The sequence below is a fragment of the Lemur catta genome, chromosome X, assembly GCF_020740605.2.
Source record: "Lemur catta isolate mLemCat1 chromosome X, mLemCat1.pri, whole genome shotgun sequence".
NCBI lineage: Eukaryota > Metazoa > Chordata > Mammalia > Primates > Lemuridae > Lemur > Lemur catta.
In genome coordinates this window covers 19971821-19986544 of record NC_059155.1, presented here as the reverse complement: position 1 = coordinate 19986544, position 14724 = coordinate 19971821, and the positions used below count along the sequence as shown (strand labels likewise).

Sequence of the window (14724 nt, the reverse complement as noted above, 5' to 3'; positions counted from 1 at the left end):
TAGCAATGACCCTCATAGCATTGGGCGCTTAGAAGTATTGGAATGGTGTGGTCTCATCTTGCTTTTCTCCCCAGAAACAAATTTCACAGTATATGGCCAGAAACTCTAGATACTGAAAACAGTGTGGAAGTGGATGTGTGGTGTGTGGTGTGTGGTGTGTGGCAGTGGGTGGAGACACGAATCCTTAAATAAGAAAGGCCAAATCCCATTACAACAAATACTATTGTAATACACATCTAGATGTATCAAAAAGATTATGAAACAGCTCATTTACTGAAATAACTATTCATTTCTGCAAAATTCAAGCATAGTAAAAAATCTGTCATTTGGAGTCCACTACAATGAAATTTTACTAATACTTAAAACAGAAAATAAAAAAAGAAAGTCAATATAGTACAAGGAAATTCATCAGTTTCCTCAAGTAAGGTACTATAACCAACTCAAACATTTTATGTGTAGATTACAAGCACCAAAATTTAAGTTCTGATCTGGCTCCCATCTGATGTTTACGGTTTCTTCCTTCTAGTTAAGCCAACTTTTAGATTTATAATCTAAATACATTCTCTGATCAAGGGAACAGCATCATTTACCCAGTTCTGAGTTTTATCACTGCCTTCCCTGTGTTCCTAGCATTTTCAGGAGGTAATTGTAATACAATTTGTGTACTTTTATCTACATTGGTACATTTGAACCATGACAGAGAACTTGAACCTCTAACAATCTCCATGTTTTAGCTGAGTATCTCACTTTACAAAATGTATTAAGCTTCTGAAATATTTTATAAATTATTTAAAATGTAGTGGGGAACATTTTAAACATTTTTCAAAGGTACAGACTGCCCTCTAATTTCACTGCTTTAAAGTTTGATGCCTTTGCATAGCTTTATTAATGATACAGGCCTAGAGTTTACTTACTCAATAACTCACTTTTTGAACAATTCAGAGATAGACTGCATTACCTATTCATTAAATCATATTAATATAAATTCATTCTTCTTGAGTCAGGCTAGCAAAATTACATACACAGGAAGAGATCAGTTTTATAGAAGCCAAAGTATTTTTTGAAATATTTCTATTTCTAGGAAAATATGAAATATTTTCATTTCCATGAGAACATTATCAATCCTGAAAAATGAAATGGTTGCTTACCATATGTTCACCACTAAGATCTTGTACCACTTTGATCTGATCAAAATCATAAGGTCCTTTGAAACCATGTGCTGCTTTGAATTTAACTGGTCTTGTATATGGCATTCCTTCATCATCACTTGATGAAGGATCATCTTGATCAGTATGAAACACTGAACAGAAAAGCAACAGAAATCATTACTAGCTAATATCGATATAGTTCCTATCATATTTTCATACTTACTACTTACCAAGAAAATTCATTATAGGAAAAAGCAAAATTTGTCCACTATTACATAACATATTGGTTAAAAGCACGGAGTCTAGTGCCATACTGCCTAAGGTTCAAATCCAGCTCTGTCATTTATTATCTGTGTGACCACAGGCAAGTTATTTTAATACAGGTAAAAGTGCTTAGAACAGTGTCTGTCACAGAATAAGTACTATGTGTTTATTAAATAAAACAAATGAGTACAATAATGCCAAAGGCATAAGAGGTTTAGATCTGTGCAAATTTAGAAAATTTACCTAACTTTGAAAATACAGTTATCCCTCAGTATCTGGGGGGGACTGGTTCCAGGACCTGCCATAGATACCAAAATCTGTAGATGCTTAAGTCCCTTAATATAAAATGGTATAGTATTTGCATATAACCTACACACATCCTCCTGTATACTTTAAACCATCTCTAGATTATTTATAATACCTAATGTAAATGTTACGTAAATAATTGTTATACTATATCAGTTTTTTGGTTTTTTTTTTTTTTTTTTTGAGACAGGGTCTCCCTCTGTTACCTGGGCTAGTGTGTGGTGGTGTCATCATTGCTCACTGACACTTTGAACTCCTGGGCTCAAGCTATCCTCCTGCTTTAGCCTTCAGAGTAGCTGGGACTACAGGCACAGGCCACCATGTCCAGCTAATTTTTCTATTTTTTGTAGAGATGGCATCTTGCTATATTGCTCAGGCTGGTCTCGAACTCCTGGCCTTAAGAAATCCTCCCACATTGGCCTCCCAAAGTGCTAGGATTATAGGTGTCAGCCTGTATTGTTTTTTTTGTATTATTTTTATTGTTGTATTGTTATTTTTATGGGTTTTCTTCAAATATTTTTTGATCTGTGATTAGTAGAATCCACTGATGTAGAACCCATAGATACAGAGGACTGACTGTATTTGTAAAAACTAAATAGCCTTACAAAACTAATTTACAACTGATTATTGAACACTCAAAACTTCTGGGTTGTTACAATCACAAAATATGTACAAATTCATGTATAAGGCATATAAATTCCTTTTTCTTCATACTCATAAAATTAAGTGATAGAGTAACTTATGATTTATTAAAATATTAAGATGTTAGCTATAAAGGTTTATTACTTTCAATAAAATAGAGTGCTTCTTATAAACTACAGGCTAAATTTAGAAGATGACAAATTAACTGAATATTCAGTTGAATTATTCTATTTTACTCACCTTCGTCTCTAACACTTTTAACTTTATTTATAGCACGTTCACCATATTCCTCAGCAAGATGTTTTGCTCTCTTTACTGATTTTCCAAGGAACTTCTTTAGTTGAGTCCTTAACAATAAGAAAAAAATTATTAACTAATTATAAAAGTTCAACAATTCACAGATAAGCTTATTAGCTGTGGCTGATAAAGTACATTATTTAGAAAATAATTTTTTTTTTTTTTTTTTTTTTTTTTTTTTGAGACAGAGTGTCACTTTGTTGCCTGGGCTAGAGTGAGTGCCGTGGCATCAGCCTAGCTCACAGCAACCTCAAACTCCTGGGCTTAAGCGATCCTACTGCCTCAGCCTCCCTAGTAGCTGGGACTACAGGCATGAGCCACCATGCCCGGCTAATTTTTTTGTATATATATTTTTTAGTTGGCCAGATAATTTCTTTCTATTTTTAGTAGAGACGGGGTCTCACTCTTGCTCAGGCTGGTCTCGAACTCCTGACCTCGAGCGATCCACCCGCCTCGGCCTCCCAGAGCTAGGATTACAGGCGTGAGCCACCGCGCCCGGCCAGAAAATAATTTTTTTTACATAAATAGATGTTTGAGTTCCCAAATCCCTTGCTCTGTGGAATAAACATGTTCAAGTCAATATGGCTACAAAGGAAATACAGACAATTTCCCCCAATTTACAATATCATATAACCTAGAGAATTGGTTTTCAATGGTGAATAATAATTGACTGGCAGAAGTAGGATGGAGATTGTGTAAAGTGCAGATACCTAGGCCCCATCCTCAGATAATTTGATTTAGAGAGTCTAGGGTGAGGCCATGAATCTTCAGTGAGAATTACTTTGAGAAGACTGCTTTAGAGAGTTGTCCTTAAAAACACATTTTAGGCCAGGTGCTGTGGCTCACGCCTGTAATCCTAGCACTCTGGGAGGCCGAGGCGGGTGGATCGCTCGAGGTCAGGAGTTCGAGACCAGCCTGAGCAAGAGCGAGACCCTGTCTCTACTAAAAATAGAAAGAAATTAGCTGGCCAACTAAAAATATACATAGAAAAAATTAGCCGGGCATGGTGGCGCATGCCTGTAGTCCCAGCTACTCGGGAGGCTGAGGCAGTAGGATCGCTTAAACCCAGGAGTTTGAGGTTGCTGTGAGCTAGGCTGACGCCATGGCACTCACTCTAGCCAGGGCAACAAAGTGACACTCTGTCTCAAAAAAAAAAAAAAAAAGGCAAATAAAAAAACACATTTTATAGCCGGGTGTGGTGGCTCATGCCTGTAATCCCAGTGACTCAGGAAGCTGAGGTGGAAAGATCACTTGAGGCCAGGAATTCAAGATCAGCCTGGGCAACATGGCAAGATGCTGTCTCTTAAAAAAAAATGAAAAAAATTAGCTGGGCATTGTGGTGTGTGCCTGTAGTCAGTTCCAGCTGCTTGGGAGGCTGAGGTGGGAAGACTCCTTGAGCCTAGGAGTTTGAGGCTGCAGTGAGCTATGATTATGCCACTGCACTCTAGCCTGGACAACAGAGTGAGATCCCATGTATTTTGTTGTTTTTTTTTTTTTTGAGACAGAGTCTCGCTCTTTTGCCCTGGCTAGAGTGCCGTGGCATCAGCCTCACTCTCAGCAACCTCAAACTCCTGGGCTTAAGCAATCCCTCTGCCTCAGCCTCCTGACTCACTGGGACTACAGGCATGCGCCACCATGCCCGGCTAATTTTTTCTATATGTTTTTAGCTGTCCAGATAATTTCTTTCTATTTTTTAGTGGAGACGGGGTCTCACTCTTGCTCAGGCTGGTCTCGAACTCCTGACCTTGAGAGATCCTCCCGCCTCGGCCTCCCAGGGTGCTAGGATTACAGGCGTGAGCCACCGCGCCCAGCCTGATCCCATGTCTTAAAAAGGAAAACACCCCCCCAACACACATATTTTACCAATAAAAAGAAAAGGTAAAGAGGTATTTACTTACAAAATAGAATCCTCTTGCAACCTAAAATGGTCCCTTGTCCCTTCTCTTTCAGTTTTGGTATTTGCATGTAATAAAATTAGGCTGCGCTTTTCCAGTAGGTACTCCCAAACACAATGTAACACACGTATATAGCTGAAGCTTCCATAAATAGGACTTATTTATTAATTGCTTCCTCAATTATCTAAGTCTCAGATTTCATATATTAAGATTATAAAAAGCAAAGCACAACATATAATATTTAAAACGAAAGAAAGACCAAGCGCGGTGGCTCATGCCTATAATCCTAGCATTCTGGGAGGCCAAGGCAGGAGGATTGCTTGAGCTCAAGAGTTCAACACCAGCCTGAGCGAGAGCAGGATCCCGTCTCTACTAAAAATAGAAAAATTAGCCAGGTGTTTTGGCATGCACCTGTAGTCCCACTTACTCTGGAGGCTGAGGCAAGAGGATTGCCTGAGCCCAGGAGTTTGAGGTTGCTGTGAGCTATGATGATGCCACTGTACTCTACCCAGGGCAACAGAGCAAGACTCTCTCTCCCAATAAAAAAAAAACCCTCCCCTCGCCAAATATGTACAAATCCGGAGTAAATTTTTACCAATTCATGGGAGCTCACGAGGGACAGTATTTTTAAAAGTTTCTAAGTTATATATACATAGATGTTCACTGCAGCACTGTTTAGAATAGATTAAAAAGTAGAAATAAACTACATTTTCATCAGGAGAGGAATGGAATACAATAAAATAAATGAGGTAATCTTTAGTTTTTTAAATATGCCAAGCTTTTAGTCACATCAGGGGCTTTGCATGTATGGTTATTTCTGCCTAGAACACTCCTTCCCTGGCTAATTCTTACTCACTTTTTGGGACTCAGATAACACAGCTCTCTCTCAAAAAGGCCTTCCTTGACTTTAGATTAGGTTTTCCTGTATACAGTAGTCCTCCCTCATCCGCGGTTTCGCTTTCTGTGGTTTTAGTTACCCTGGACAACTGCAGTCCGAAAACATTAAATGGAAAAGCCCAGAAATAAACAATTCAAAAGTTTTAAATTGTGCACCATTCTGAGTAGTCTTGGTGAAATTTCATGCCATCCTGCTCTGTTCCAGCTGGGACACGAATCATGCCTCTGTCCCATGTATCCAATGCTGTATATGTTACCCGCCCTTTAGTCACTCAGTCTTCTCTGTTGTCAGATGGATAAAACAGTATATATAGGGTTCAGTACTATCTGCAGTTTCAGGCATCCACTGGGGGTCTCGGAACTTATCTCCCGTGGATAAGGGGGGACACTACTGTATACTCTCAAGCACCTGGAACTTTTCTTTTATGTCATTCACTACAAATATAGCTAGATTTATCCATGTAATTACATGTTTAGTGTCTGTTTCTCCCATTTAACTGGAAGCTCTATAAAGGCAGAGACTATGACTCTCTTCTTAACTGTTGTATCCCCAGCACCTAACTCCTATGTCTGGCACACATAAAGACTGCAATACATTTAATATTGGTGCTGATATAAATAGATATCTATTACATATTGGATTTTCCAAAAAAAAAAAAAAAAAAAACAAAGAAAGCTGATAAACTATAAGCATAGTATAACCCCACTTTTGTCAGAAAAAAAATTCTATGGAGAATACATTAAGCTATTAACAGTGATTATTTCTAGGGGTAAGACGGAGAAACTTTGATTTCTATTTTAAATATTTCTGTATTATTTTTGATAACCAGGAAACACAGATGATAAATAAACTATTTTTAAAACCATTATAAGGTCTTTACTACCTATAACTCTGAAGTTATATTTTCTGGATAACTATAGGTTTACTACCACTTTAAACGCCAAGAAAGCAGACTTTTTAATCATTCTGGATAAGAATATTTCTAAAATATATACTTTAATGCCTTCTTAAATGGCACTTAATGTTCCATAAGATTCTTTGATGAATAGGATTACTGGTATCATCTTTACTATTCTTTATCACACTCAGGGTCTTTTCAAATGGATTGCAGCTGGGCCATGCTATTGGTTTCCCCATCAGCCTTCAAGGCAATGGGGCAGGACCCAGGGAAACCAGAACCCTGGGCCAAGCTCCTCTGGCTCTCAGCTGTCTCATCAGTTTACCCCAGCATTCAGTGCAAACATTATCATGTTCTGTGTGTGTCATGGCATACAAAAAGGCTGGAAAGCAGTGTTGTATGAAATAGCTGTGCTATGTTATGAGTCCTTTTATAATTTTTCTGATTACTGTCTTACAATCAGGATATTACCTGCCATTTCTTTATGCCCACTTACATGTTGTCAGTTTGCTACTTCTATTTTGCTATGAGCTCAAACATTAGATGACCAGATTTTTAAAAAAATGATGTAAGAAATGAAGTATGATGGCTTTAAATAAAACTGAGGAGCCGGCCAGGCGCGGTGGCTCACGCCTGTAATCCTAGCACTCTGGGAGGCCGAGGCGGGAGGATTGTTTGAGGTCAGGAGTTCAAGACCAGCCTGACCAAGAGTGAGACCCCATCTCTACAAAAAAATAGAAAGAAATGATCTGGACAACTAAAAATATATAGAAAAAATTAGCCGGGCATGGTGGCGCATGCCTGTAGTCCCAGCTACTCGGGAGGCTGAGGCAGTAGGATTGCTTAAGCCCAGGAATTTGAGGTTGCTGAGAGTGAGGCTGATGTCACGGCACTCTAGCCTGGGCAACAGAGCAAGACTCTGTCTCCAAAAAAAAAAAAACCAAAAAAAAAAGAAAACCAAAAAAAAAAAAACACCAAAAAAACCAAAACAAAACTGAGGAGCTTTTCTCTTAGAAAAATGATGAGTTTTAGTGAGTAAACTACGTGACTTCTCCCTTGTATGCTTATCTAATTCTCAGGTCCCTGATAGTTGCCATTGCTAGACAGCGAAGTTCCAGATAACTGAGGTGTTATCATATACCTGCAGCATTTTGGGTACATCTCTTTTAAAAATTCTCAACGTCTTCTTTGATACACACTAGGGAAAGATAAGACTCAAGTGGAGAATTCACTTTGGACCTTACACTCAATTATTGCCAATTTAGTGAGTTGTGTATAATCAAGCAAAATCTATATGCCTATCACTTAGCTAGACGATTGTAGGGGAAACAGAAGGATGGCATGATCACAATCCTTTGGCAACATATGGTTTAGCTGTTTAACATGTACTTGTCTTGCCTTTAAAATCAAAAAAACAGTTTTTAAGATAATATATGTGAAAGGGAAAAAGTTATAAACTATAGGTTATCACTGAAATTGAGAAAAGAAAGAAATCTGCTATAAACTGGACTAGTCAGGAAGAATCTCACATTTGTAGTTGGATTTAGAAAGACAAATATAATTTGTACAGATGAAGAGAAAGAGAAAAGACAACTTCAAAGATGATCATGTTCTTCTTACTAACACTTCTGGTACCTTATCAGCAGAAAAACGATACAGGTATGATGCAAAGCTTATTGGTCATTTACTATTATATATGTCAGATGCTTTAAAAATAACCAATACAACCTCAAGGAACTCATAATCCATCAGCTGGCGGCAGGGAGTAGTGGTGGTGGGTAGACACATAAACTGGATAGAGCAGAGACTTAAAATAGCATGGCAGTTCTCATATTTTTTAATAAAAGCTTGCAATGAAGAAAAGGGATATACTGTAACTCACGTTTTCTGTTTTAACCTTCCACCATCAGTATCTGTTGGTTGAGATTGTAACTTCTCTTCATCATCTGACTGTGCTGCATCGTTACTGTAAGAAAAGAAGCTGTTTTAAAAGAAACCATTTCTCCTACACTTCTTAAAAATCTGTATTTATACTTACTATGTAATTAGTGAGTCAAAATAGGAAAAAACTATGGTAATAAGCTTTATATAATTTTAATATAAATGATGGCCCTGAGAATATAAAGGGTTCAGAGACTGAAGAATAGAATCTTTAAGTAAGGTACAATGTAAAAAATATAAGTGAATGCAATTTAGGAACTTAGGAAAAATCTACTACAAGCAAGCATTTTTGCTGAACAAAATGTGCTACACAGAAATGATAAAGTAACTTGTAGGCATCTTCCTCCCCATTCATCAGGTACATCATATATTATATTTAATAAAAAAGCTTTTGCTTTTACAGAAATTATTTCTTAAATCTACATGTATCCCACGGTAAAGTCAATCACCTCACTCTAAAGCCATTTTCTGATCCTACAAAAACAGTACAAATATTTATAAAATTCACGACCCTTAGAGTGAGGTTTCAGAAGATGAGGTGTTCATTCCATATGGCTTTTTAGCCTCATTATGTTTTTATACTGTCTCAAGTATAATATAAATCATTTTAAAAACGAGAAACTAAATATTATGAGATTTAAGATTTATGCTATTTTCCCCAGATAATTGTATGGTCACAAGAGAAAATAAAGTTAAAGAATTACCTCTATTTTAATTCTAGATTAAAAAAAGAAGACTAAATGAAACCAAATTAGGGACTATCATAGTTCATAAAAAGGAAACTTCACCACTCTGAAATACTACAAATAATAAATAATAGCATTAGGCCATACCTTACATATTCCTTCGTCCTTCTCATGATGTGTAGAGTGAGAGGATTAATACCTGTTGGTAGTTTCTCTTCTGCAAGACTCAAAGGTATTTCTTCTCCAGTATCTAGGTTCTTAATCATTACACTGGCCAAAATTTCCTGAGGTTAAAAAAAAAAAAAACACACCAAGATGACCTTTTGAGTCTATAAAATTGTCCAAAATTTAAGCTAAAGGCTTTTTAGAAACATTCAATACTGTGCACAATAATTTTTAAGATTTTTATGGAGATATAACTCACATACCACAAAATGCACTCATTAAAGCATATAATTCAATGTTTTTAAGTATATCCACAGAGTTGTGTAACCATTACTGCTAAATTAGAACATTTTGACCACCCCAAAAAGAAAACCCCTACCCATAGCGGTCATATCTCATTTCCCTTTCCTCCCTGCCCCTGGAAATTACTAATCTACTTTCTATCTCTACGGATTTGTCTATTTCAGATTATTTCATATAAATTAAATCATACATATGGCCTTTTGTGTCTGGCTTCTCTCACTTAGCATGATGTTTTCAAATTTCATCCATGTCGTATTAATAGCAGGTATCAAGACTTCATTCCTGGCCAGGCGTGGTGGATCGTTCGAGGTCAGGAGTTTGAGACCAGCCTGAGCAAGAGCGAGACCCTGTCTCTACTAAAAATTGAAAGAAATTATCTGGCCAACTAAAAATATATATAGAAAAAACTAGCCAGGCATGGTGGTGCATGCCTGTAGTCCCAGCTACTCGGGAGGCTGAGACAGTAGGATCGCTTAAGCCCAGGAGTTTGAGGTTGCTATGAGCTAGGCTGACGCCATGGCACTCACTCTAGACTGGGCAACAAAGTGAGACTCTGTCTCAAAAAAAAAAAAAAAAAGAAGACTTCATTCCTTTTAATTGCTGAAAAATATACCATTGTATCCACATACCACACTTTATTCATTCATCGGTGATGAACATTTGGGTTGTTTCTAGTTTTGGTTGTTACGAATAATGCTGCTATGAATATTTGTATAAATTTTTTGTGTGGACATATGTTTTCATTTCTCTTCAGTATATACACAGGATGGGAGTTGCTAGGTCATGGTAACACCATATTTATTAATAACATTTTGAGGAACTTCTAAACTGGTTTCCAAAGTACAATATTTTTCAAAAATGTGTTATTTTAAAGAAACAAAAACTAGGATTTTGCTGCAAAAGTTAATTCTGAATAAATTGGCCAATAGATGCATACTAAATTTTAATGATAAAAAAAACATTAAAATAATAAAAACAATTTCATGTTTGTATAGTATCATATATCTGTAATATCAAGTTCTTTTAAAGCCACTTTCTATAAAATATGGACCTTGCTTTGAATATATTTTTTCTACTATGTAATGGTGCAAACAGGCAAGTTTTAAGTCAGAGATGCAAGATCCAGCATACCCAAAAATCAAAAACTAAGCTAATCTTCAATTTGCATTTTTTTCTTCTACATGACCTTTTTTCTTGCCTAACAGCAATAAACTTAAAATTTAAAAATATTTTTAAAAATTGTGGTAAACTATACATAACATAAAACCTACCATTTTAACTATTTTAAGTGTATATTTTGGGGTCATTAAGTACATTCACATCGCTGTACAATCATCACCACCATCCATCTCCAGAACTTTTTCATCTTCCCATTACGTCTTGTTTTTTTTTTTTTTTTTTTTTTTTTTTGAGACAGAGTCTCGCTCTGTTGCCCGGCCTACAGTGCTGTGGAATCAGCCTAGCTCATAGCAACCTCAAATTCCTGGGCTCATGTGATCCTCCTGCCTCTGCATCCTGAGTAGCTGGGACTACAGGCATGCACCACCACGCCCAGCTAATTTTTTCTATTTTTAGTTATCCGGCTAATTTCTTTCTAATTTAGTAGAGATGGGGTCTTGCTCTTGCTCAGGCTGGTCTCGAAATCCTGAGCTCAAGCGATCCTCCCGCCTCAGTCTCCCAGAGTGCTAGGATTACAAGCATGAGCCACCATGCCCGGCCCCCTATTATGTTTTATACTTTATGTTTTCAAGAATAACAACAAAAAATCTAAATCTACCTCATCAGTTAGCTCTCTCCCAGAGTTGGATCGAGGTCTCTGAGGGCCCATCACTTCACCTGCAATAGTCTGCCCATCAGGTGCTTTTCCGTTTTCCTGAAATTATAATTTTATAAACAGAAATTAGACTGAGTCAATTTCTATAAATTTTCAATTATTCATTACCACACACAGTTCTAAAGAATCCATAATTTAGATAATGGAGCCTACTGAAAATTTAAAAGGAACCCTCCATTTTAGTCCTTTATTATTCCCAGCATGCTAAAAAACATTAGGTGCCAACATTATCGCTGCCCATGAAATAATGTCTTAGTAGTCTTTGAAAACAAATAAATGTTCCATTTGAACTTGGCTTAAAAGCAGTTCTCTACTAGGATTGCTATTAACCTAGGCTGTACGTTGACATCTCTTGAAGGCAGGGGTCAGAAAACTTTTTTCTGTAAAGAGCCAGATAGTAATTATTTTAGGGTTTTTTGTTCACATATAGTCTCTGTTGCATATTCTTCCTTTTTTTTTTAAACAACACTTTAGAAATGTAGACTATTCTTAGCTTGGGGACCTTACAAAAATAGGCTGCTGCTGACCCTTGCTTTAAGGCTATAACAAGACTATAGTGTTGTATGTCCCAGTCTGAGAGCCTGTCCTACCACAGTTACTATATAAGAAACATTGAGTCCCAGAATTTGGCTGTGGTAAAATTCAGGTTATCAAGTCTTGTATAGCCCACAGCCTAACATGTAAAGTTTATGATTAGAAAAAGGAAATTATTTTTAAAAGTCCTCAATTTTGACTAATACAGGTCAGGTAAATGAAGACTGCAATTGGTGTTTGTTAATATCAACAGTATTACAAATAGCAGCACCTTTCATTTTTTGAATGCCTGCCAGCTCATTTCATCCTTCAAGGAAGGTTTTCCCCCTCCCTAGTTTATCAATGGGACATCTAAGACTCAGATGCTAAACAACCTGAGAGGCTCACCCAGTTAGTTAGTAGCAGAGCTGGACAAGGGAAATAAAGGAAGCCAGGTTTGGGGGACAAGAAAATATTTAGCCTAAAGAAGAAAGAAGGTTCGACAATCAACAAATCGGCTAGTTGTAGAAAGTTGATAAAGCCTATGTCAAATATAACACTAATTCACCAACCTGGGCGGTAACTATTTTATCTCCACTGGTAGCACTTGCCAAATCAAGAGAAGGCTGAGAATCCTTAACTGTATTCTCTGAAGCCATGTTTGTAGTTAGGAGAGAATCAGATGTAATATTTTCTTTGGGAACTGCAATGATAATAATAGTAACAACAGTAATAAGTGGTATTTATACAGAACCTTATACATAGCTTAAAGAGTACTTTAACCTTTATTTGTTTGATTCTTATAACAATACTGTGAGGAAAGTGGCCTGATTACTCTTGCTCTTATTTTCTATATGGGGAAATCATGGTTCAAACAAGATATTTAAGTTTCCCAAGACTATACAGCTAATACATAAAAAGAGGCAGGACTTGAATTTAGACCTTGAGTCCCCAAATCCCATGTTCTTTTTCACCATGCCACACTGCATCTCGGATGGCAAAAGATTTGAAAGTTTCAAGTCTGCTGAAATATTATAGTACTGTAACTTGTCACCATTGTAAACATTTTCACTTTTGTCTATTACTACAGAAATAATTTTTATAACTTGGTCATCAGCATGGTTTTACATAGCATAAACTGAAACAAAAGCAGAAAGTTAAACAGTTTCAACTCCAACATCTCCCCACAAAAAAAGTTATTTCTCAGTACTTGCCGTCTAGATCAGGTGTTTTAAGAGCCTCAAACTCCAATTCACTTTTCTTTTTTCTTGGTGGTGGAGCAGGCCGAGATGGAGGTGGGGGTCTAGGAGGTGGGAAATTAGTTGGAGGGGGTGGGCGTGCCGGAACAGGCTTCTTTGTACTAGCCACTATATCAGGTTCTGGAGTAAGGTGTCTTGGGGGTTTGGCAGGAGCCACTTCTTCCACAGCACCAAAATCTTTAGTGGACAAGGAGTTTGAGGACACAGGTTCTAGAACATCACTTTGTTTGACTTCCATTTCTTCCCTGTTCAACACTTCTGTTTCAGGTTCAGGCACATTAAGCTGCTCAGTTGAACTTCTTTTGGTTAACTTAGTGGTTTCATCTACTGGCTTCTCACAGGTGTTATCAGAAGGAAAATATTTTTTTGATTCAGTTTCTTGAAATGCACTCTGACTCTCTCCCTTTTTGGATTCTTCTTGCAGTACTTGATCTACGGCTAACAGTCCAGGTATATTACTAAGATCTGTTTTAGCCACAATAGGACTGGCAGTAGCCTGATCAGAGAGTTCTTTTCCTTTGGAATCCAAAGAGTCATCTTCAAGCTGTAATACTTTCTGACTCTCTTCAATAATACTTTCAATAATCTGATGAAAGGTTAAAAAGCAGTTTTTAAAAATGAAGCTATTTATAAGAACATAATAATAGCTAATCATTTATATAGTACTTAGTATGAGCCAGACAACATTCTTAACCTTTTACATGTTATAATATTTACAACAACTTTGTAAGATTCCATTCCTACTGTCATCATTTTACAAACGAGGAAAATAAGTCAAAGAGGGATCAAGTAATTTGCCCAAGGTCACAAAGCTAGTAAGTGATGAAGCTGGTATAAACCCAGGGAGTTTGGTTCCAGAATCTATACTCTTAACCATCATAATAGGGAATTCCTATTAGTGCATATAGTCACAAAAGTTCGATCCACTCTATAAAATAAAGTTCAAACCTAAACCTTCAATAAGACTCTTAATATCTTGGTTCATTTACATATTTATGCTGAATTATTTACAACAACATGCTGGTTTGAGCCTACTTAACAAAATCATGAGAATCCAAATCTACCCAGGACAAGAATTCAAGTTGTTTAGCTCTGAACTCAAGCCTATGACAAAAAGCCAGCAGGAGGTAGATTTACATTTTTATTTTTTAGAGATGGGGTCTTGCTCTGTCATCTAGCTGGAGTGCAGTGGCACAGTCATAGCTCATGCAGCCTAGAACTCCTGGGCTCAAGTGATCCTCCCACCTCAGCTTCCTAAGTAGCTGGGACTACAGGCGTTTGCCACCACACCTAAATTTGAAAATTTTTTTAGAGATGGGTCCCGCTATGTTGCTCAGGCTGGTCTTGAACTCTTTAAGCTATATTCCTGTCTCAACCTCTGAAGTCGTTGGGACTATAGGCGTGGGCCACTGCACCCAGAAGATTAACATTTTTAAACAGACTATACCTAATACTCTACTATTTATACTGATGGCAAGACTATGAAAAGAGTTCATTCGGCCTACCTTGCCTTTTTCCCCTCCTTTATTTCTTATCTGTAGCTGAAAAAAATATAGAGAGTCTTTCTGTGTCTTCTATCAACATTTAGAAGAAAATATATTTTCTGCCCACTCAGTCTTGTCATTACTAACACATTAAATCTCCCAGCCCACTTATCCTGCCATCATGGATAACT

General features: G+C 37.0%; 1 protein-coding gene across 1 annotated transcript in view; it reads right to left on the bottom strand.

The window, feature by feature from the left end:
* The window catches only part of WDR44 (WD repeat domain 44), an 82992-nt gene that overhangs the window by 28554 nt on the left and 39714 nt on the right, over positions 1–14724 (bottom strand). The window contains exons 4-10 of the mRNA XM_045538710.1: positions 13005–13635; positions 12363–12493; positions 11221–11316; positions 9123–9259; positions 8231–8314; positions 2601–2707; positions 1149–1300 (exon numbers count right to left, since the gene is read on the bottom strand). Of these exons, the coding sequence (XP_045394666.1) occupies positions 1149–1300; positions 2601–2707; positions 8231–8314; positions 9123–9259; positions 11221–11316; positions 12363–12493; positions 13005–13635 (1338 nt within the window). The remainder of the gene's footprint in view (positions 1–1148; positions 1301–2600; positions 2708–8230; positions 8315–9122; positions 9260–11220; positions 11317–12362; positions 12494–13004; positions 13636–14724) is intronic.